At 33.7% G+C, this 24,597-nt stretch overlaps 3 protein-coding genes across 5 annotated transcripts; 1 reads left to right on the forward strand and 2 right to left on the reverse strand.

Moving 5' to 3' along the window:
• The first annotated feature begins 1,644 nt into the window (after nt 1–1,644).
• On the forward strand, nt 1,645–4,139 carry LOC120077615 (protein LOL1). Of its 3 annotated transcripts, none has more exons than XM_039031554.1 (6): nt 1,645–1,703; nt 2,001–2,215; nt 2,767–2,880; nt 3,035–3,148; nt 3,418–3,531; nt 3,795–4,139. In XM_039031554.1, the coding sequence occupies exons 2-6, from the start codon at nt 2,152–2,154 to the stop codon at nt 4,031–4,033; spliced, it is 645 nt and encodes a 214-aa protein (XP_038887482.1). In that variant the 5' UTR covers nt 1,645–1,703; nt 2,001–2,151; the 3' UTR covers nt 4,034–4,139. The 3 variants fall into 3 exon arrangements, with proteins under 3 accessions (XP_038887482.1, XP_038887481.1, XP_038887483.1); XM_039031553.1 differs by having other exon boundaries at nt 1,650–1,789; XM_039031555.1 differs by having other exon boundaries at nt 1,650–1,789; nt 3,418–3,527; nt 3,795–3,969.
• A 7,067-nt stretch (nt 4,140–11,206) lies between these two features.
• LOC120078581 (ferredoxin C 2, chloroplastic) lies at nt 11,207–15,268 on the reverse strand. Its single transcript, XM_039032862.1, has 7 exons — nt 14,945–15,268; nt 14,616–14,679; nt 13,884–13,972; nt 13,011–13,079; nt 11,843–11,887; nt 11,633–11,716; nt 11,207–11,300 (listed from the first exon to the last, which is right to left on the reverse strand). The coding sequence occupies exons 1-6, from the start codon at nt 15,200–15,202 to the stop codon at nt 11,672–11,674; spliced, it is 570 nt and encodes a 189-aa protein (XP_038888790.1). The 5' UTR covers nt 15,203–15,268; the 3' UTR covers nt 11,207–11,300; nt 11,633–11,671.
• A 2,543-nt stretch (nt 15,269–17,811) lies between these two features.
• Nucleotides 17,812–20,859, reverse strand: LOC120077122. Its single transcript, XM_039031017.1, has 2 exons — nt 20,402–20,859; nt 17,812–18,620 (listed from the first exon to the last, which is right to left on the reverse strand). The coding sequence occupies exons 1-2, from the start codon at nt 20,633–20,635 to the stop codon at nt 18,384–18,386; spliced, it is 471 nt and encodes a 156-aa protein (XP_038886945.1). The 5' UTR covers nt 20,636–20,859; the 3' UTR covers nt 17,812–18,383.
• Between the last annotated feature and the right edge of the window lie 3,738 nt (nt 20,860–24,597).

Raw genomic sequence — 24,597 nt, forward strand, 5'->3', positions numbered from 1 at the left:
AGAGAGAAAAGATATATGAATTGAGAGAAAGGACCATTAAAAGTAAAGGAAAAAAAAATGAAACTCTGGTACAATTAGGTTGCACTACTTTTGTACAAACTTTGTATACTTCATCGAATAGTCCAATCAGAGTTTGTCACATGACCAATTCTCCTTTCCTATCTCTTTTAAATATTTTTAAATTTTGTCTATTGCATGGTTCGAATGAACTGCAAAAAGGCAGATACAACCTGACCCAACATATAGCCAAGTATTGGTTGAAGTAAAATGTTAAATAAAAAAAATGTTCTTGAGCTTTGTCATACTTTCAAAAGTTGTAATGTTACTGCTCAAATTTCATAAATGTTTCAAAAATATTCTTGAAGTAAAAATTCTTTAGAATATTTTAAAATAACTTTGCCATTTATTCATTGCAAATTCTTTAGAATGAAAATTTAGATCATCACTTGATTTTTATATTATTCACACAATTATAAATCTCGGTTTCTTTTTTGAGATTCTAAAAATATATATATATATATTTCAATAGTATTTTTAAAATATTTATGAAAGTTGGAGAATAATATTGTAATTTTTGAAAATATATGGATATTTTTTAAACAGGTGAGAAAGTTAAAAACAATAATAATAATACAAAGATAATAATAAAATAATAATAAAAGTGTGTTTGTGTGACGCGGCTCATCAACAGCCATCAGTGTTTCCCATTAGAGAGGAGCGTGTGGCGTTCGGGCCACAGTCACGTGCACCAAACGCCTTCATAACCAAACTTCAATTAACACATTTTAAATTTTTAATTACATAAAAGCTTTGATCTTGATGTCTCACCAATCCCATCATGCCTTCCATTTCCTTAACCAAACATATTACTTATCCAAACACAAACCCTCAACTCCTTTTTAACTATTTGGGTTCAGCCTCTTAACTCAATGCATTTTTAACAAGTCTCGAGTTTGGATGAAAAAAAAAACTGTGTTTGAAGTATAGACTTAAAAGTGTTTTACATCATGATATTGAATAGTGGTGTTATTGTTCAAGTTTGTATGTTTATCGAAACTAATTAACTTTAGTAGGGTAAATCTTTGTTTCGAATTTGAGTTTTTGTACCATTTCTTCTTTTAATCTTATCCCTCTCACTCTCTTTCTCTCCCTCCTCTCTCGCTCTCCCATTCTCCTCTCTCTCTCGCTCTCTTTGTAACACATCCGATGCTCACCCATCTCGTTCTCCTCTCACTTTCTCCATTTTTCTCTATCACTTTGTCGCCTTCTGACAACCCCACACATCTGACATTTCGATTCCACTCTAATGACTCTATAACACATTCGAGTGCTCCAATCCTTTATGATTAGGGACACCATTGCAACTTGGAAAAAATGGATTCACTTCAACCGGAAACAAAATGGAGAAAGGGAAAATTGGTAAGTGGATGAGGAAAAAAAAATAAAATTAAGGGTAATTTATTTGAAGTTTGAACTTAAGGTTATACAAATTTGGGGATTTAGAGAAGGCCTTGGAAAGGAAAGAAAGGAAAGAAAGGAAAGAGACAGCTTAGTATAGTAAGAAAGATTTAAACAAACAAACATTTGATACTTATCCTTTTGCTTTTATGTTTCTTAACTTGGTTACTTTATCAAATGTCAAATTTTTACATCCCTTTTCTCTCTCCCCTCCTCCCTTCTTCTATCTACAGCAACTGGCAAATGTATGAATTTTGCCCTCTCACTACTACTTATTGCCTTTTCAAGCTTTCTTCCCCAGCTTCTTCCTTGCTGGGTTTCTCCATTTTTGGTTTGTTCCATTCCATTTCTTCTTAATATTAATACATTATATTATTTTACTTTACTCTTTCTTCAGTGTTCTACTTTTTTCACACCCTCATCAAATTCCTTTATTTCCATCCAAATTTCTTCCCAACCCATGATGCAATTCTCTATCAAATTTATGTTTCTTTTGTTTTCTTCCTTTGATTTCCTGTATTTTCTTTGTACTTTCTCAATAGGTTCATCTCCAGAAACTTGTTTCCATGGAGGAAGTAGCTGGCTTTGTCTGTTGCTAAGTCAGTGAGCTTTTAAGAACTTGGTTGGAAGACAGAGAGAAGAGAGAGAAAAAAAGAGGAAAGAGGAAAGATTTTCCTTTTATCAAGCTGCAAAATGCCACCAGTTCCTCTTGCACCATATCCAACTCCTCCAACACCTTATACACAACCTGCTAATGGTACTCACCCTCTTCAAAACTTTACTCATTTCTCAACTACATTCTTGTTTGGTTGCTGAGGAAACTTTCTGATTGAGAAATCTATTGATTTTCTCTATTGAAATGTCTTGAATTTGTTATATGGTGCTTTTAACGATGAAGTACGGAATCTTTCTCTGTAACATAAATTATTTTCTCTATTAATAAACTGCTCTTCTTCTACCGTGAATGTAACTAATAGACTATTAGTGAACCATGTAAATCTATCTGTCGATTTTCTTTTCTTTTATGTTTCCTGTCCATCTTTGATTGTTGATTTCTTAACATTCTCATCATTCATTTGAGCTTTGTCGTACACTTGACTTTTAATGGAGTTGTAAATCCCATTGTTTGAGGTTGCATATCCATAGCCTTGTACCAAAATTAGGTTTTATGAGAAATTCTTCAAGAAAAGCTCAAGTTTTCAGAATTAGATTGGATTTTTTTTTATGTGCATGCTTTCATAGATTAGTGATTTGTTATTTGGTACTCAACTAAGGTTTGAAAATGTGCATTTTGTTGTTGGTCATTAGCTACACAGAGCCAGCTTGTGTGCTCAGGATGCAGAAACCTTTTACTTTATCCAGTTGGGGCAACCTCTGTTTGCTGCGCAGTTTGTAATGCAGTTACCACCGTACCGCCTCCAGGTATATCCGTTCTTCCTCTTCCTTTTGACCATCTCGCTCGTCCGCCGTTGCTACTTTCTACATGAAATGTATTTGACAAATTCTGTTTGAGAATTCTGTTGTTTTTGTTTAGAATAAAGATTGGAGGTTTTAGTTGCTTTCATGTGTAAATCAGGCACAGAAATGGCACAATTGGTGTGTGGAGGCTGTCATACTCTTCTCATGTACATCCGCGGTGCCACAAGCGTACAATGTTCTTGTTGCCACACTGTTAACTTAGCTTTGGAAGGTATGGAAATCTTAGTAACTTTACAAAACTCGAATCGTAATTACGCTAGACATCTCGAACAAGTCGTGGTAAATTGATTAGGCTGTCTAGAAGAATTCATTTCCTAGCTAGCTCCCATCATGAATAGCAGCATTATGTTATTGATTGATTCACCATTCACTAAAAGCATATACTCGAATCCGTTCTTCAGATAATAGTTTAGAGCTACAAACCTTGGTTTCTTAAGGCACAACTCGTATGAATTAAGCAACAAATCTTTACTGTTACAGCAAATCAGGTGGCGCATGTTAGCTGCGGGAACTGCAGGATGCTACTGATGTATCAATATGGAGCACGGTCAGTGAAATGTGCAGTATGCAATTTTGTGACATCAGTTGGGGTAGGTAAAAAACTTCCTTTATCTTGAATGAATGCTAGTTTCATCAGTTGCTTTCTTTTCTATATGGACACAAATTCGAAATAAAACCGTACAATCTAAATCGTCGGTTTGTTTAGGAATTAGATATCTTATCAGAAAGCTCAGATCATCAACAAAGCTCTGATTGTACTCAACTCTTAAATATATGCCCTTAAAGTTTTTCTTACTTGAATGTGAAGAGAAGCCATACATTCTAGTATCTCACACTATTAATGTCTTTCATCATAGATGTCAACGAGCACGATCGATCAAAAAGCCTAATAGCTAAAGTTATCGTCAACATGGTTGTCCCAAATTCGACAACTGCGGCTTTGTCCAATATTCGTGACGCCCTCCAGGGTGTTTGTCCGACTCGACAAACGGAGGTTCCTCTTCATATTTACTTGTATAGAGCTGTATTTCTGCGCATGAACTTTAAATGTTGCTTTTTTCGGTCTTCACAGTGCTTGAATGTAAGATTTAAGTAGTTTTGAGAAAAAAATATATATATGGTATGAGAGACAACTTTTTACACTGTGCTGAGTGTAATATAACTGTTGGATAAAGATGGATTTTGGTTTGTTTTTTTTTTTCTTTTTTCATTTTTACCCTCTCTTTGTGAACTGCACAAAAAAGGTTTCTATCAGATATCAGCTTTTTGACTTGTCAATCTAATTGCTTCATTATCACTACATAATGCTTTGCAGTCAATTCAGATTCTAAATGACCTGATCCATGTGAGTTATGTTCAGTTGGGACCAAGAGAGAGATAGATAGATAGAGAATAGGACTAAGCTACAACCTTTGCATTTAAAGAAGATCCATTATTCAACACTTTTAAGATTTGAGAATACGATTCATTTAAGTTCTAATCTACCCATATTGCTCTAAAGAGGTGTTTGGGCATTGAGTTGAGTTTTTGAAGTCTCAAGTTAATATATTGGAGTCAAGAAGTCTGTCTTTGGAGTGTAGAATTATAAAGATGGAGTTCTTCGATAAATGTACAAACTTCAATAATAAATGATATTGAAGTTGATAGAGTTGAGTTATTTAATACCGATTTATAAAATCGGTGGACCAAACACTTCCTTAAAGTCATTTTATCGTTCTTGGAAAGATTCTAGACTACTTCCTACCATGCAGATCCAATACTGTAACTTCTACACTAAAACCAAAATGATAGCCTTTCTTTTGGGTGGTTAAGAAAGTGAAGTTTCATTGAGCAAAATGAAAGGAAAACAAGGGTACAAAAACATAGTCCACAAAAAAGTAAGCCAGGGGGGAGCGCATATCTAACCGAAAAAAAGAACTCCACACTCCAACCAAGTTTAATCAATATCATAATTACGAAGGAGTCTATTGACCGAAGCTCACAAGGAGGCATTAAACCTAGCCCCCTCCTAGATGTCCTTACTCAGTCCCTCCACCTCTCTAAAAATCAAGTTATTTCTCTCCATTTAAGTTAAATGTTGAAATGCCTTGGATCTATTTGCTGGCGCTTCGAACAACCTAGTACGGGAGTCTCGTTGTCCGGTCAGTGAGCTGGGGTCCAAGGGCGGCGCGTGTGGGGGTTCAGGGGCAATGCCCCCGAAACCTATTCAGATTTTGTATTCAACATATTTATTTATTTGCGGTTATTTACGATTTTGACCCTAGAGTTTAGAGCAGTGCGATATATAAACTCTCTAACCTAGGGCGCCGTTTTTTATGTAATTTTGAAAACATTCTCTCAAATAATATTATTCTCCCTCTGCCCGTGGACGTAGCTAACACACTGTTAGTGAACCACGTATATCTGTGTGTCGACCTTTCCTACTCTACGTTCTGTTCTTTAATTGTCGATTTCGCAATATTAAAAACTATAGGATAAAAAACATCAGTGATCAAAACGGAAAGTAACACAGGCGGTCCCATGATGGGTCGAGTAAGCTTAGAGAGCTATGAGTATAGAGATGAAAGCATGGGAAGGTAATAACACAATGATCATTATTATCTCTCCCTCTCTGTGTTCGTTCACATGGTGAAAGTTATTATGTCATCAGATGAATTGGCCCCCTGTGGGCGCTCTGATTGTCCAATGTGTTGCCTTCAAATTTTAAGCAAATCAGTACTTGTTGATACTCTAACCAAACTGCCTCTACCCCACAAATTATCCCAATTTCTATCTTTTAAAGTTGCTAGGAAGCAATGGGATTTTGAAACTTTAAGCACTTCAGAATACTCTTTTGGTTCCAATACTTTCAAATTTTTCATTTTGATCTTTCATTTTAGGTCTCCGTACTTTCAAAAAGGTCCGTTTTAGTCTCTATACATTTCATCTAGACCATTTTGACCTATATGTATAGATCTTTAATAGATTTTTCCATTATGGAAACTCTTTGGGGAGCTGAGTTGGTTATTATAATTCGTAATTATTATAGTTTATGGGCCATAATAGTCTGTAGGTTATCATAGTTGTGTTTAGGGTATAAACTATTTTAGTCTGTATTTAGGGTGCAAACTATTTTAGTCTGAGTATGAAATGGTAAACATTGTAATAAAGAAGGATTTGGAATCAATACTGTAGGTAATTGTAGGTTATAATAGTTCTACACACCAACTATTATAATTAGAGTACCAATCATGGAGTGTCCTATAATAGCCGACTCTACCCACTTGAAGTTGGAGGCTCAAACAATCCCTTTGTGAGTGAAGTATCATGATAAAATTTTGATCAAACTAAATGAGATAAAATGAATGGAGGAACGATAATGTTCACTTGAGTGTTTCCAGTTTAGGAACTAGAATGAACAAAAGTTGAAAGTATAATAATCATAAAATTGTAGAGACTAAAATGAACCTAAATTAAAAGTGCATAGACCAAAATAATATTTAAATCTTCCGTTAAAATTAGTCACAATGTCTATATGTCTCATGTCTGTCATCCAATGAATTTATAGATACTGAAGCCTGTTTTCGTGTTCTTGTTTCTCTAAGTTAAAGTATAGTCCCTTTTTTTCCAAACTTGTACAATGAAATTGGCTGGAAGGGGTCCTATCCTACTCTCCATTAATTTCTAAGGTAGCCTCACTGACTTCAAACAAAACAAACAAGATCTTGTCAAACTCTCAAGCACAATTCATTCTAGCTGATGCGGATCGGAGGCTAGATCGTCCCGCATTGAATACGAATAAGCCCTTCTTTCCTTCTTGTTCAAATGCTTTCCCTTGGCTTCAAACCTCAAAATAAGACCCGATTTTCCTTCGAAAAATTGATCTTTCACTCGGAATAGATGGTTCGACATTTTGATTAAAACGGAATGGTATGCGACGAGTCATCATCGTTTGCATACAAAAGATCATAATCATGCATGTGAAGGGGCTTAAAGTGGAGACAAAACAAGGTTAGGTTGCAATAGCCACCACAGATTTGAAGGCCTAGCAATTAGAACCAGTTGGGGAAAAAGTGGGGGACCTGAATTATTGAACAGCAAAGAGTTAGTTGAAATGGGAATCTGATTTTTATTTATTTATTTTCTTTCTTTCCATTGAGTTTCCTCTTCTTCTTGAAGTTCTTCAGGCTTGACATTGACCTTACTTAGAAAGCAGAAGTAAGAGGAAAAAGCATATGAAAAGATGCCACTTTTTTATTCTTCTTCAATAGTGAAGGAGCAATACAGCAAAATATGAGGTTGACAATAAAAGTCATTGTCCAATCACAAAAAGAAATAGAAGGAAAAAATGGTTGGATTTAGAATTTCTTTATATCATACAAGCTCAAAGAATGCAATTAGATAGGCAACTTTTAACCTATTGTATTTTCAAAATTTCTGTTTTGGTACCAATGCTTTCAAAAGTGACCATTTTGGTCTACTTATGTTTATTTTTATCTTATTTTTTTCATTTCGATCAAAATTTTAACATGACACTTTATTTACTAAATTTCTTAGAATGTACTGTAAATTTGTATTCAAAGTTTCCATTGTATATAAAATTTATGTTGAAATTTTTCGAATAGGGATCAAAATAGTCGTTTTTTAAAAGTACAACGACCAATGAACATATTAAAAATACAGGGATCAATATGTTTGATTATAGTTGAATTAATGAGATTTGCCTTAGAAATTATATTGGGCACAACTTATTGTTAATGGTTCAAGTTGGATATAATGAGACAATGAACATGTCATGTCAATCAAATTAAGGTGATTACCATGTACCAAATCGAGAGCTCTCAAGTAACGCTGTGTTATACTAAACGAGGGCATGGTTGCTTACCATGTGCTCAGCTATAACCCTTTTGTTTGGGGGTTGTGAATTTGTTATAATAAGATTCGGGTGTTACCATAACCTTTCTTGTAGTTATTTGCACAAGTGTGTCACACCCTCGAAATTGATTTGACGAGGAATCCATTATTGCAACAAACACAACCCTTACATAGGAGCACCCCTTCTTGCATATTCATACAAGATATGAGTAGGCAGGTTGATGTCTTAAAAGGTACCCACTACTCAGAGTACCCTCCCAAGAGGAAAAAATATATATATGTATGTTAAGTTTGGTTCTTAGTTGAGTTGGATAGATTCAACCGAAAATACTATGCTCACATAAGACTGCCCCTCTTCTCGAAATATTTATGAAAACTACCTTACAATAATGGAACTACTCGTAGGGGGTTTATTGTGCAAGGCCTATGAAGGAAAAACTTGATCCCAACTAATAGAAGATGCTCAACTCCTCACAACATAAGGATTGACATCAATGCTCTTTTTTCACTTTAAAGCAAAGTAAAGTCATTGGAGGAGTACACTCACACCCCTGTACCTCTTTAAAAGGCTCTGATAGTCTTAATAGTCACATTAGTCACATTTGAGATTGTTTTAGACGCAGCGAGAGATCGGACCGTGAAACCTCCTTGAACTCCTTTTCGATATTAATGCCTAAAAAAGATGAAAAGGCTTAGTATGGAAGCTATTCTATTCTAACTAAACAGAAAGAATTCACCAAATCGAATAGTTTCGCTTAATGGCTACTACTTTCTTTCTCGTAGTAGCATGACTTAAAAGTTTTATTTGTTTTTGTCTTTCTCTTATTTTTCGTTCTCTCGAGATCTACTCTAATCAAAAGACGAGTTTCATGAGGGTGCTTTGTTTTTATTTGATCATGAATAGATGTGTCAACTCAATAGACAAGATTTTTATTTCTCTCTCAACAGTTACACCTTTTCTCTTTATCATGGTACCAAGTCCACTAATTGGATATTCACCAATTTTCTTGAGGTGCTAAGAGGAAGCTTATCAAAAGATATTCTCCTCCAGAATAGTAAGAATTTAGAATATGATAATTTCAGGGTCAACTAAATCAAATGTTTTTCATGACAACAAAATTTGCAACCTAGGTTGCATCTTTTCTCATGCTTCTTTTATTACACACTAAAAAATAATGATTCAATTTTTTTAAAAAAAGATAAAATTACTTACACATAGTCAATTTTAACTGGACAACTAATAGGCTCTACAAAGATAAGTGCATTTCAGACAACACCTAAGTATTTTTTAAATTTTAAGTCTTTCTTTGTTAAAATGATTAGGGAATGATGCAACTAATACACTCCACACATAAATGCATTCCTTGCAACACCTACATATTTTTAAAACTTTAATTTTCTTTGTTAAAATGATTGGGGAATGATGCAGGCATCTCTATTTTATACTTCTAGCTTTTCTACATTCTTTTGTATTGAAAATAGTCATTTTAAGTTCACAATGTGACAATAATTTTGAAGTCATCGTGGAGAGGAACTTCTACTATTACCCCTTTTTGGCTTTTCCCTTCAATCATTTTTTAGGTCCGATTTCATAACCATGTGATTTTTCATTTTCTATTTTTGAAAATAGTATTTGTTTTCTTACAATTATTTTCATCATTTTGAAGGAAACATTTGAACTCACAGTCAAACTTTAAAAATAAAAATATTTTTAAAAAAAATATTTTTTTATTTTCAAAACTTAGCTTGAATTTTGAAAATAAACCTAAAAATAGATATCAAAACAAAGAAACTCATAAATAAAAATAGTGTTTATAAGGTTAATTTTCAAAAACAAAAAAAAACAAACAATAACAAGATGTATTTACAGGGATAAAACAGTAATTTTGACCTAACAGTAAATACAGTGAGGAGAGTGCAACTATCGAGCTATAGTGGTATGTCTTAGTAGTTAACAAATATTGATTAATTTGGTATAAAGAGTTTAGTCAATTAATCTCAAATGTTTGAAACTCATGGTCTGTAGGTCCATAAGGTTCCTCTACTAGCATTAATGAATTGAGCGGATTTGAAATGTTCAAATTTGAAACTAGGCTTTTTCAAATTCGAAACTAGGCTTTTTGAATTAGAAGTGTTCAAATTCAATTTAGAGTTTGATTAATTATATTCCATATAATTAAAATGTTTAAATTTGTCGAAATTAAATGTAATCAGAGAGATTATAATATTTAAATATTGATTGAAATATTAATTTACATGAATAGGCTTCATGTATAAATTAGGTGTTTAATTAATTTAATATTTGATATTAAATTATTATTTAATTAATTAATTAACTTTATTTAAATAAAACATTTTTCGATTTTGAAATTCAAATTCATATTTGAAATTGGATTTAATTTTAATTTTGGTGAAAATTAAAATTGAAAAAAAATAATAATAATAAAAGTTGTTGGATTAATCCATTAATCAATACCTATCCCATTAGGATAGTGCTGATTGAAATGTCATTCAACCTCATTCTCTTAGTGCCTGCATGAATCAAATGCTTAAAAGCATTCTCAATCTCAAATTTGAAGTGATTTTCATGCAAAATTTTCTGAAAAAAATTTATTCTCTCAAACCCTCTTCGCCTAATTGAGCTAATTTAGAGATTCCACTTCTCAATCCAAGTTAAAGGATAGTAGAGAAGATCCTTATTATTGTCTACTGTGTATTTGGAGGCCAATTTCGTGAAGATGAGCTGAAATTGAAGAGTTACTTCAAATATATTATTCATCTTGAAACCCTCTTTTGTAAATGTTTTCTTGCATGCTTTTAAACTCAAATTAAGTGTAATTAAAATGTTTATTGATTATGATTTCTTCCGTTGTATGTATGCACTTACTCTATCATATCAAATGAGATTTAGGTTTGGTTTTTAGTTTTTAAAAATTAATCTATAAAGACTACTTTTACCTAAAAGTTTCCCTCTTTTGTTATCCACTTTCTATCAATACTTTAAGCACTGAGCTAAATTTTGAAAACTAATATGTGTATATATATATATATAGACACACACATTGTTTTTTAAAACTTGTTTTCATTATTGCAATTTAACTAAGAATTCAAAAAAACCATAGTAAAAAATTAAGGAGAAAACAAACATAAATTTCAAAACCAAAAAACAAAGGCCCAATTTGATAACCATTTAATTTTTTCTTTTAATTTTTAGTTTTCCTAAAATTAAACTTATAAACACCATTTCCATCTCTAAATTTCTTGTTTTGGTATATATTTTTTTACCAAAGTTTTAAAAAAACATGTCAAAGTTCTGATAAAAAATAGTTTTTAAAAAACTCATTTTTATTTTTGGAATTTGGCAAAGAATTCAACTTTTTATACGGTATAAGCAATTAAAAGAAAATAGACTTAATTTTCAAAAATTACATGGTTACCAAATTGAGCAGAAATCATTACCAAAGGGGCATAGTAGTTTTGAGTTTACAATGAGAGGACTAAACAAAGACCTACAAAAAGAGAGGGTTTGGTTAATTCACTTTGCATAAAGAATATAACCTGGCAATTCAAATATTTGATTTCAGAGTCTCTAAAAAAACATAAACTATCCTTTCCCCCATCGTATATGCATTCCTCCAAAATAAACTGCCTTTCATTTATAGTGTTCAAGAAGTACACAAACTTCCCATCAACCAGGAAAAAGAGGAGAAGCTTAGTGACAAAAGAACATTAGGGTAATTGTTTCATTCTCCTATGTTATTAACAGTCATAAACACCATACAAATAAAGAAAGAAGATGAAGTTGAGCAGAGTAATGCTCCTCTACAGGATTCATTCTTACTTTCATTTCTCAGTCCATAGATGTTCTAGGATCCTTAGTTTACTCGTCAGCCATGGCCAACTCTAGAGCATAGTCATCTCTCTCCTGGACAATTGAATAAATTGTTTAATATAACTTGCTTCAAAGATAATTTTTTTTTACTTTTTTCTTTTTCTTTCAATATTTGTTCATCTCCCAGTAAACTTTGATAGATTTGAGTAAAGAACTTACAATTGGTCCCCGAGCAAAATATCTTCCAAATTGAAGCCAATATACCTGCGCTTGTGTAGTGAATTTTTTAAAGGGAAATTCTCAAATGTAGCAAAATTTTATTAAACATTTTCAAATTTTGGAGCGATGTTTGTTAAAGAACCCAATTATATTGAATGATAAATGATAACAGAATTACAAGATAAACCAAGTATTTGAGATACTTCAACTCTCTCTCTTGAGAATTCTCTCAAGAACTAAATCACGTACTGACATAATTTTGGCCTTTCTCCTTCCCTGCTCCCTCTCTTTATAACGAACTATCGCAACAACTTCTCTAACTAATTACTAATATATCTTTAATTCCCTAATTATTTCCTAATAGTATTCCTACCACCAAATTAATAGAACCCAAATATATTGACTAATAAACAATAACCGAATTACAAGAAAACTAAAGTCCCGGTAACCATTTGGTTTTTTGTTTTTGTTTTTAAAAATTAAGTCCATTTCATCCACATTTCTTACAATGATTTACATCTTTCTAAGTACAATGGTTGAATTCTTAGCCAAATTCCAAAAACAAAAATAACTTTTTGAAAGCTACCTTTTTTCGTTCCCAAAATTTGGTTTGGTTTTTTCAACCATTGGTGAAAAGTAGGTAACAAAGGAAGAAATTTGGAGATAGAGGTAGTGTCCATCAAACTTAATTTTCAAAAACAAAAACAAAAAACAAAATGATTACCAAACGGGGTCTAAGTATTCAAGGTGCTTGGTACCTTCCTCACTTGAGTCTTGAGAATTCTCACAAGCCCTAAATCACTTACTGAAATAATGTTTCCTTTTCTCCACTCACTATTTACAACAAACTACCATAACAACTTCCCTAACTAATTGCTAGTATGCCCTTAATACCCTAATTATTTTCCAGTAGCATTCCTATCCGTCTACATTCTTCCATCACAAGAATCTTCGCATGAAAGATTATCATAGCACTCCAGAATGTCCAATACATAAGATTAGATCAGAAAAACAGAACTTTTGGTTTAACCAATTCCAACTTTATTTCATGATTGGCCAATATGCAAAATTAGGCTCATTGAATGAGCTACAAGGAGAAAATAGACTTAACAAGCTTCCTAACTACATAAATATGCTTCAGTTCTTAACTTGAAATTTGAAACAATACCTCATCCTCGTCTTGAGTTTCTACTTCAACATCTGAGGTTGGAAAACCTACGCAAAGAAGTGCATACCCCTGTAGTGAAGAGAACAGTAAGGAATATCAATCGGCAGCAGAATTATTATCTACAACGTCATCATCGTAATAACTATTGAACTGACTGCTTCTTTAGTTATAACAGATAAGCATATTGATAAATGAGATAATTAGATATATAAATTGTGGTATTCTTTTTCTTTTATCCTTTTATAACAATTAACGCAAAAAAACTAAATATCCGGCTAGTGAGACCTGCACTGACACTACTCCAGCTCTAACCGTGTTCATAAATGGCAAATAAGTTCTGAACAGAAGTAACTCTTAAGAGAAGAATTCCAATATATAGCTACTTTTTGTTGCTTAAACAAATCTATAACCCACTCCACCGACTAAATAATAATAACAGAAGCATTCTAGGACCAGCTCTTGATTATTCTTCCTTTCCCTAACCTGTAAACAGTAGAATACAAACTCAACTACATTAGTCTCACCCTCAATGGGCAGTAGTTGCTTCAACCATACCAGCTAAACAAACATGCACCAAATAAGTTTACCATGCTCACCTGGTAAAAACTAAGATCGCAAACTCAAACTTCGTATCTAGAATAAGAAGTTTCAGTTATAGTTTTACTGAAGCATCTATATGCATAACCTCAGACTTTGCTTCATTGGTTTTCCCCAGAAAAAGAATCAATATTCATATTGAAGAGAATTCAACATACAAATTATGTGATTTCGGAGTGGAAAACATTAATTTAAAACAGCAGCCTCTTCATACGATAGCAATTTATTCAAATAATAATGGCAATAGTAAGTTTAGAAACAAGTAAAACAAATTGCCTTTGATTTCAACTCAGCAGATATCCCAAGGGCTTCTGGCTGTCTAATTTCGCCTGATTTAATTCGAACAGCACAACTAGTGCAACAACCTGTCATGAAACAAACATTTTCAGACCATGACATATGCACCAATAATGGAGATCAGAAGGAATAAGAAAATGGCTCCATTGCAGGAAGTATCAGTCGAAAGAAGGGCACAGGAAAAGGTTTATTTTTTTACTTTTTCAGAGTAAATGATTTTAATCTGGTCGTAAACTAGTCTGTAATTTGGGTGTTTCTACACGGCATGACCATAAACGCATAGTGTCATTCTTTGACATGGCACCTACTGTAGGTAAATCATTGAAATGTATCGAAAGTATAGATAGATAGATAGATTTTCTATAGATGTGCGTGTACTTTTTTCAAGACAGTACATAGATGTGCTTAATTTATTGAAAATGGCATGAATTAGAATCCCATTTTCATGCCTATGCTTACCATAGTCCATAGGATAGCAAATAAAAATAAGTCTATCTGTTAATAAATCCACGAACTAAGAAGTAACTACAATTTTTTATGACAAATTTCAGCTTTCCAAAGACAAAGGTCACTAGCAGGCAAGCGAAGTTACTGATTCGACGCCCACACATTCTATTATCAATGGTGTTGCCCATTGAAGCAATTTCTAAACATGACTTGGAACATGAATGTGAAAAGTTCATCAATAATTGGTGAATTAGGGAACAATACCGTGCCTGCAAGCAAATGGAAGAGATATGCTCTGAGCTTCGGCAGTGTGCAATATGTACTGATCCTGCAATTTTCGAATCGATTACCCGCGCCTCAATAAGTCATAACCATTAGAAATGGAAAAAAACAAGTTGAGAATTTCGAATTCCCAATAAATTCCCAAAAAAGAAAAGAAAACTCAAACAATTTACAATCAGACAAATCGTACAATCTGTAACCAAGGAGAAACACGTTATATCGATTCTAAAAAATTGGAAAGCTCGCTCAAGAGGTTAAATAAAAAGAAAAAAGGACTTATGTTCGTTACATTTCTGAAAATGGTGCCGTACCTCAGGAACAACGAACTCATGAACAACGCCTCTCTCTCTATCGTGAACGGTGACCTTATGAGTCGGAATTGAAGGAGAACCGTCGTCAGTCCGGGCGGCGACGTCGACAGCTGCCTGGAGCTCAGTTGAGGTGGTTTTCCGGCGACATTTCAAGATGTCGGAAAATCGACGGTTCCGATTTGTCGAGAGGAACTTCCGGAAGGATTCCGGCTTTAGATTAACGGAATGGAAGGAAGTGCAGGGAAGAAGAACGTCCATAGGTAAGGTTAAATTTTTGAAGCTCCGGCCAGTGAGTTCAGTTGTGTGAAGATGCAGGGATGAGATAATGTAATCGGCAAAGATAGGAAGCAGTTATATGCTGTTCTACAGTCTATTTGAAGAAATTGTGGAAACAATATCAGCCGTAGATTAAGTTGACTTTTTGTTAAAAGTAAACAAAAAATTATACAATTTAAACGGTTTAAATTTGGAAAAATTTTCACATATAAAAAAAATTAAATTATTTATATAAATAGTAAAAAAAATATTGATAGAAATATAGACTTCTCCAGGAAAATTAAAATTTTGTTATTTTATGTAAATAAATTTTCTTATTTTTCTATTTTTGAAAATCTCCCTTAAATTTGTAGGGTGATATATACATATTTTCACTTGATTTTATCACTCAAATTATTCTTCCTTGCAAAATCCTTCAAATGTAGCCAAAAACTAAAAATAAAAAAAGTAATTCTTTATAAATAAGTAAAGGAAAATAAGGGAATACATGAAGAAATCAAAATATTGTTTCTACTTATTAAGATTCAACATTTCTCTCTAATTTATGTACATCTTTATCTTTAAATAAGTACATGTATAAAAGTGATGTATTAATCATTCTAAAATAAAATTCAAAGAAATGGTCTAAATTGATTCACGAATGTTTTGGTTAATTTATTCATTTTTTTATTTTAGAGAGATCTTAATAGCAACATCAACTTGATTAATATTTTTAAGAACACTTCCTTGATTGAATGACTAATGTCAATCTAAACATAAATTAACTAATTGAGGTACGTGACATCAATGGAGGGATATTGTCTCACTCAATTAACTGAATTAAAAAGTCATATTAGATGTTCAGTTAAATTACAAAAATCTGAATTTTGAGATAAGTTTCAATTATGAAAACTTTTCAAAATCGCACATGAACTTCAAATTTTGTTTTAGAAATACTCTCAAATAACTTTTTATTGAATAAAATGGAAAATGACGAAATGGTTAATGTTTACAACATCTTAACATGGAAACTGTTGGATATAATTTGATTATACAAATCATTTTCGATAAAGTTTCCTATGAAATAAATGTAACGATCTTTTTTTTTTTTCTTTCTAATTTACGCACATTAGCTGTTACAGCAATTTTCATCCTTTGCTTTCTGAAACAAATATGATTCACGAGTAGGGATGTCCATTTATTTTGTGGAGTTGGGACCCCACAAAGACTTCCTGAACGAAGCCCCGATTAGACGGAGAATGAGGGAGGGAACGGGGATAATTTTTTTCCCTTGGCTAAACGGGGATAGGGACGGGGGTTATATTCCCTGTCCCCGTCTCCGTCCTGATTCTCTGTCCCGCCCCGATGAATATATTATATAATTATATTTATATAATAATAATTACTTATTATTATTATTATTATTATTAACTCACATTCTGTTTACCTAGAATATTAGTTAATAATAATTATTATAACTATAGTTATAATAATAATTATTATTATTTTATCTATTTACTTTTTATAAAAATTGTGTTATAAAAAAGTTAGTTCATTTCTAATTTTTATTTCAACCTTTTCATACTTTAATACATTTCTAATTTATTTTAATATTGAAGATTTTCTACCTTAAACCATAAATGTTGTAGTATTTAAATAAAAAGTTTGATTATGATAATACAATATTTAAATTTTAACTTTTAAAAATTATAGAATTAAATTATATTTTTATCCATATAACAGTATTATTTTTATAATAAATTTTTATACTATTTTCTTTGAATGAAAAAATTATTAAAAATAATTCATTTAACATATATAATTTTATTTGGATGAGAATAAACAAAATTACTAAAAATGAATATATTAAAAAAAACAAACAGAAAAATTTTCCTCACAGAGAACCCAATCAATCCCGCAGGGAATTTAGCAAGGATGGAGAATGAAATAGGGGGACGAGGATGGAGACAGAGAAGCCTTCCCCGTCCATGAACATCTCTATTCACGAATAAGAATTGAAACCCACCCAATATTTTTTTTATAATTTAATCCTACTATCGCATTTAAATATGTTCATTTTTTTTCATAAATATCTTGATTCATAAATTTGAGACATTAGTCAAAGAAGTTCCATAAAACTAAACATTATTTCTGTTTAACTCCTCAAGTGTGATAGATTTGATTAAACACATTTAGCTTCATCTCACTTGGGAGATTCATCAACATTATTTCTGTTTACCTCCTCGAGTGTGATAGATTTTATTAAACACATTTAGCTTCATCTCGCTTATTTTTAATTCAAACTTGGAATTCTTAAAAGATAGATCATTAGAATATTGAGTATATAAGAATCAAAAAGCTCATTTTTAAATTATAATTCTAACACGTGGAAACAAAAAACCTCTCTTTAACTAAAAGTTCGTTATTAATTGTCTGTGTATATATATATATAATGGATTAGCCAACATGAGCATAACTTGACTAGCATGAGGATTGAAGTTTGATTCTTCCATCCTACATATTATAAAAAAGTAAATAAATAAATAATGTTAAAAAAAAAAACCTACAACGGAGTAGCAGCATCAAGAAAACCGATAACAAAACACACTAAATAAATAAATAAATAAATAAAATCATGCCATAAAAATAAAGGTGGAATCAAATAATTAACATTGAATTGTTTGAACACACAACATAACATTCTGGAGCATCTTAAGTTTATTTTCACATCCACTGATTCACACCTCACCACCTTAGCTGACTATACTGAAAAAATATCAATCATTCAACTCATAGAACTAATACATAAAGGACTCTTTATAAATTCAACCTTATGACAAATGAAGAACTCTAGAGAGAGGGAGAGAGAGAGATTAAACAACACCTTGAAGTTGCAGATTCAAATAGTTAGTGTGTTAGTGCCCATTTCTGTATTCCTCTTTATCTCCACCTGTAGGGCTTTCACAACGTATGTTCAAATGATCAGAGCAGTACAATCTAAACCCATTAATACAGTTGATGCAAACTTTTGTACTGTAAGCAAAGTTTTTCTTCCTTTTTTTTTTCATCAAAATGAGACATATCATCCTCATAAATTGACCACCATGTGCAAATAAACTAAAAAATTGAACCTGAATACCATTGGCTGAAGGGATCAAATCATTTCTCAGGTTTTTTTGTCTTCTCATACCAATAACAATTTACCTTGATGTTCAATACATTGTTGAAGTTTACCTTCCCGCAATATAACTTGGTTCTCTACTTTAGCTGGTCTATTTCTATTATTTATCTGAAATCGTGGAAATGGCTTTGGATGGTCTGTAGTACTGGTTTGAACTTCAGGTATGACCTCCTCCAGGAACTGTTCAGCTACATCTCCATCTTCATCAACTCGAAGACGCTTTGCATACCATGTCAAACCCTGAATACAGGAAATATTCCAAAAATTAAACAAAACGTGCCATCGTTTCAATCTTGCAAATGACAAAAACCATCACAACACCTTCACCAGTAACAAGTGCTAGTACCATTTAATGTGTACAATGGAAGGGAAACTTGGAAATATTAGAAACCATGTAGTGACTTGAGATCACCCACCCATCATGAAGATAGCGCAATTCATGCTAGCCGAACGAAGAAGAGTAGAGGCCTCATTAAAATGAGATTTCTCAATACCTAACATTTATTTCCTGTACTGGCAAATTCTCAGAGGAGAAACTCACCCATCTGAAAACAAAAAGAGTAGGACCTTGCGCATATATATATATATATATGTTGGTATCCGTAAGTGTCTGAGCCAGCTTACATGCAGCTCGACTAATCTCATGGGATAACCCGCCTGACTCTACAACTTTTGAGTGTCAAAGAATAGGATATTAAATCCTAACTAGGTGGCTACTATGGATTAAGCCCATGACCTCTTAGCCTTTTATCAAGGTCATGCCCTCTATTTATCACTAGGGTCAACCCGTGATGGTTTATATATATATAATACAGATGAACCAAATTATGATTTCAGTTGACAGATCACACTGGTGGGTAGAGAAGAAATACCCAACACCTTAAGTTTGTGAGGATACTGATACGCGATATTGTGGGTGGGAATACTAATAAGTTATTATTAAGGGTATATGGCTAATAATTAGGAGATTGGTTTGGAGGTGGGAATACTAATAAGTTATTATTAAGGGTATATGGCTAATAATTAGGAGATTGGTTTAGAAGTTTGGCTATAAATAGAGGTAGTGAAGAGTTGTGGTGAGTGAATTATGGCTTGAGAGAGATCTCAAGAGGGAGGGTACAAGTTCCTTGAATTACTTACGAATTAGGGCTTTGGAATAGTAACAAGTAATTCGTGGCAGCGTAGAACTAGTTTCTTAGTCACAGAGGCCCTTGTAGACAGGTTGGAATAGGATTTGGTGTATATTTTTAATAAAGTCCTCCGAACTGACACTATCATACGAGATAAGAATCAATGAACTGGAAACTGAAATTATTTTTAAGTTCATCTCTTCTCTGTTCAATTTTCTTTCCCCTTTATTGCTGATTTTGCATCTTATGTACATTGTATTCATAGAAACAACGCATTGATTTATCATATCTAATCACTCAAACATAATTGATATCCATAAACTTCATTAATCATTAGCAAGAAAATAATATAAAAAAGAAGCTCTTAACAGCTGAAATCAGAAACTTAAATGACTTTAATTGTTTAATATCCTCCCTGCGGAAAAATATTTACTAGACGACCATCATTCCTTGTCACCTAATTTATTTTGGATAGGGATAAGTTGAGTCGTTAAAACAATAATATTGATAAAAAGATTAAATACAGTTGATAAGCATTTACTGTATAACAAGTTTGTGTCAGCAACAATTCATAAATGGCAAAAGAAACTAATTTCGAACAAATTTATGGTCTAGAGATATCCTGAGCTCACATAAAGAAAAGCACGAATCCATAATTGGAATCCCCAACAAAAAACCAGAAAATCTAATATTCAATATGCGTATTAGTGGCCTACTTCGAACAATGAAGACAATAGATTTCCAAAGAAACTGACAGGTTTGAACTATGGTAATAAATCTCACTCAGTTCCACCATTAGACTCACCAAATTCATTCATAAAATACAAGAAAGCAAAATCCAGCAGTTATGCGAAGATTAAAAGAGAGAAAAAAATTGATACTAGAATGTACCTGAACTCCACCATCGCCGGAAGTAGAGGGACGAAGAATAGGGCCGGGGTTAGAGCGATTAACTGCGACTTGGACTGGGACGCTGAAGCCTCTCCGAGGAAGACCAGTGCCGTGCATATGGACGCGATCGGGAGCATGATTATCGGAATCAACGTCGTCATCTTCATGCTTGACATCGTGAGAATCGTCCTTGGAAAACCCTAGAATTCCTGCAATCTTCCTGAAGAACCTCATCTCCACACTGCAACGATCGAATTGATCAAATCACAGAGAGAGATGGAGATCTTGAGAAAGAATGAGAGCGGAATTTGATTGATTGATTGTTATCGTTTCTGAATTCTGAGATCGTTGGAGATTTTTCTTTCTTTTTCGTTCTTCTTTCAGACGGATACTTTAGAACTCAACTAGGTTCTAAATTTTATGCTTAAGCGAATATCAATCTTGGTTTAATTAACTAGGTTAGGTTCTAAGTTCATTTTGACAATTTTAGTTATTATAATATATATATATATATATATATATTTGTTGTATAATTGAGGGAACAACGGGGTACAACCGAAACACAATACCGATATATTATAATATTAAAATAAATAAAATAAAGTTATATGACTAAAATTATAAAATTATGAAAATAGGAAATTATAGGAAATTATGGAATTATGGAATTTCTTTTCTCACCAAGTGTTGTGTTTCTTCATCTATCAAATGTCACTATTTATAGATAAATTAGCAAGAGAAAGTGGATTATATTAGAGTTGGCAACAAGGCCAGGGCGGAATGGGACGAGGTTCCCATCCCCATCCTCGATGGGGAATTTCTTTTCTCACCAAGTGTTGTGTTTCTTCAACCAAATGTCACTATTGTTAATACATAATATGGGCTAAATTAAGGCTGAGTTTGGGCTTGGATATTTTAGTTGGGTTTAAATTGGGCTAAATTGAAAATTGGGCTAAAAGTAACAAGTTATATATATATATATATATAGGTTCTCAAATCGAGAGTTCCATGAGCATGTTCAGATCGCTCTGATTTCACAGTGACCGAAATACAAATGATATACATTCAACACATACAGTTATGCACTTTAATCTAATTATCGACATGCTCAAAACAAAATGAATAACAGGAAAGGGTTCCATACCAGTTGAAGACTCTCTTCGAACTTTTGAACCCTATGTCGCGAAAACCCTTCAACAAATCTACCAACACCTGGCGGGTATGTCAACTATAATAGCACAATCAGTACGAACACAAACACTGCAGCGGGGACGACACCACCACTAATGAACCCCCGGTATCCTCAGAGTGAAAACCCAAAGAGTGGGCTTTGGTGAGTTTGGTAGAGGACGGAGGACTACGATTCGTGTAGACAATAAGCAAGTGGGAGATAATACTATGCTATCGTATAGCAGAAGTGCTTATCGTATAGAAGAGCTACACGATTGTGTATGAAAGGATAAATAATCATTTAGGAAAAACGTATACGATCGTTTAGAGAAATCGTGAGGTTAATGATCGTTTAGACGGAAGAGCTTCTATCGTATAGGCTCTCGGGCGATCGTTTTCAAGAATTCTTTTGGGCAGTCGAAAATTATGAATGCACTCTTGAAAAATGAAAAAAACTTTTCATTTTTAACCCGCCGGTTACCATAATCAACGCAGCCCACTACCCACGTCCGAACGTGGAAGAATTGGTTAATTATCATATAATTAATCAATCAACTAATTAATAAATATAATCATATTATATTTATAACCTATAGTTTGATATCACATATCTACTATAGTATTTTCTCCTCTACTTGATATAAATCATATTTATATCTAATTTCCTCCAAATTAATTTATCTCATACATTTAGCCAATTATATCATATATAATTAACCAATCCAATTATATCATATATAATTGAACTTCCTCTTGTCAAATTGAACATTTCAAATTAACCCAAACATTGGTTCTCGACTTTATCCAAGCTACCCAAGGGACCTAATAGACTTGTGGCTCGAAGCTCTAACGGTACGTGAATAGCTGACTAAACTCTTTAGCCACAAGATCCACCATCCGTTAACTACCAGTGATTCCACGAAAGACCAACAATTAAACTCTTCTTACCACAGATATATTTCTGTGTCCATCGGATATAACCAATCATGAGTACGATGACCCTTCACAGATGCTCGTAAGTACAGCTGGGCCAATTTACCATTTTGCCCCTATAGTTACATCTCACTCTTTAAGTACCACTGATTCCTCTAATGAACAATACAACATCGTCTAACTATGTGTGAACACCTCTCGGGCCAAGAAAAGGTGTATGGCGCCACATCGTTTAAGCCCTGGAATCAACTCTTAAGGGCTGTCTCTTATACACATCTAGATGTGTATAAGAGACAGCTCTTAAGGGAGTCATCTATCTACTTACCCCTGCCTCAGGGAAGGAGTGAATTTCATCTTGTGTAGCTGAGTTCCCAGCTCCCAAATTAGACGAATCCCCAAAATGGTAGGTTTGAATCGGCAACCTGGCCACTCGCACCCATACAAATCAAAGGACCACCTCAATGACAGGAGTTCCCAACTCACTCAGGATTGAGGTCATGTTACCTATGGTCATCTTAGTGAAGTGAAGTATCTGTCATGAACGGTGTTATATAACGAGGCATTAACACTTCGTGGTCAAGTCTTATATAAACTCTTTGTATAGAACGCCCCCGCTCGCATGTCCCCAACACGAATGATCAAGATCAGACCATCTGTGACAAGTCACAACACTTGTGACCATTCCACAAAGCCGGCCGCATCCGTAGCGTTACCAAGATAAGGTTTCCGTCCTTTATTAATTTACTACAGACCATTTTGGTTATCACTCAAGACATGATCCACTTGTATGTCACCACATATATGCTTGAGTCACATACAGATAAGCAGGGATTTTATATTATTGGTTTATGGTAAAGCAAATAAAAACAATTAACCGAGCAAAATACAAGATGTGAAGTAAATATCATATATTAACAACACAAGTGTTCGTACATACAGTTTACAAACTACAGGACACGATACTTTAGGACATCAACCCCAACAATCTCCCACTTGTCCTAAAATGAAGTGGGGTGTACAATAAACTTAGTACAAAATAATAAACTAGGGCATAAAAGCCCAGTACAAGAAAATCTTCCACTTGTCCTAGTCCAGCCGCGGGTGATCCTGTAGACCCATGCTTCGTAGGTGACCCTCAAACACTGTAGCCGTAAGAGCCTTCGTAAACGGGTCAACAACATTGTGCTCTAAAGCGATCTACTTGACGATCACTTCCACTCAATGCATTATCTTGCGGATCAGATGAGACTTCCACTCTATGTGTTTACCGCACCGATGACTCCTTGGCTCCTTGGAGTTCACCATTGCCCCGCTATTATCATAATAGAGGGTAATGGGCCTAGACATATCTGGAACAACTTTTAGGTCTGTCAAGAACTTCCTGAGCCAAACGGCCTCCTTAGTAACTTCGCAAGCCACTACGTACTCCGCCTCCATAGTGGAGTTAGTGATGCACCCCTGTTTAATGCTTCGCCATACTACAGCTCCTCTGTTAAAAGTAAAGTCTGACCCTGATGTGGACTTGCAAGAGTCCTTATCAGTCTGAAAGTCTGAATCCATATATTCTGTAAGGATCAAATCCCTCGAACCATACACGAGCATGTCCCTCATTCTCCAAAGATATTTGAGGATGTTCTTCACTACGATCTAGTGACCCTGGCCTGGTTAGACTGATATCTACTAACTATGCCCACAACGTAGCAGATGTTTAAACGAGTACAGAGCATCGCGTATATCAAACTGCCAATGGCAAACGCATATGGAACTCGTCTCATCTCCTCAACCTCTTGAGGCGTCTTAGGACACATTTCCTTAGACAAAGTGACTCCATGCCGAAACGAAAGTAGGCCCCTCTTGGAGTCCTGCATCAAGTACTTAGGCAACATCTTGTCAATGTACGATGCTTGAGACAGTGCTAACACTTTGTTCTTACAATCCCGAAATATCTGGATACCTAGAACAAATTGAGCCTCTACCAAATCTTTCATTTGGAATTGGGTCGCTAAACAGTTCTTAACTGCAGTCAGTAGACCTACATCATTCCTAATGAGTAGGATATCGTCTACATACAACACTAAGAAGACTACTAAAGC

Source organism: Benincasa hispida, chromosome 5 (genome assembly GCF_009727055.1).
Source record: "Benincasa hispida cultivar B227 chromosome 5, ASM972705v1, whole genome shotgun sequence".
NCBI lineage: Eukaryota > Viridiplantae > Streptophyta > Magnoliopsida > Cucurbitales > Cucurbitaceae > Benincasa > Benincasa hispida.

Excerpts from the sequence above, each read along its gene's own strand:
- LOC120077615 (XM_039031554.1), top strand. The coding sequence starts at position 2,152 with ATGCCACCAGTTCCTCTTGCACCATATCCAACTCCTCCAACACCTTAT. Across the intron at positions 2,216-2,766 it reads TTATACACAACCTGCTAATG|CTACACAGAGCCAGCTTGTG; the intron begins GTACTCACCCTC and ends GTTGGTCATTAG. Across the intron at positions 2,881-3,034 it reads TACCACCGTACCGCCTCCAG|GCACAGAAATGGCACAATTG; the intron begins GTATATCCGTTC and ends TGTGTAAATCAG.
- LOC120078581 (XM_039032862.1), bottom strand. The coding sequence starts at position 15,202 with ATGGACGTTCTTCTTCCCTGCACTTCCTTCCATTCCGTTAATCTAAAG. Across the intron at positions 13,973-14,615 it reads TCCATTTGCTTGCAGGCACG|GTTGTTGCACTAGTTGTGCT; the intron begins GTATTGTTCCCT and ends GTTTCATGACAG. Across the intron at positions 11,888-13,010 it reads AAACTCAAGACGAGGATGAG|GTATATTGGCTTCAATTTGG; the intron begins GTATTGTTTCAA and ends ACACAAGCGCAG.
- LOC120077122 (XM_039031017.1), bottom strand. The coding sequence starts at position 20,635 with ATGAGGTTCTTCAGGAAGATTGCAGGAATTCTAGGGTTTTCCAAGGAC. Across the intron at positions 18,621-20,401 it reads CCGGCGATGGTGGAGTTCAG|GGTTTGACATGGTATGCAAA; the intron begins GTACATTCTAGT and ends TCCTGTATTCAG.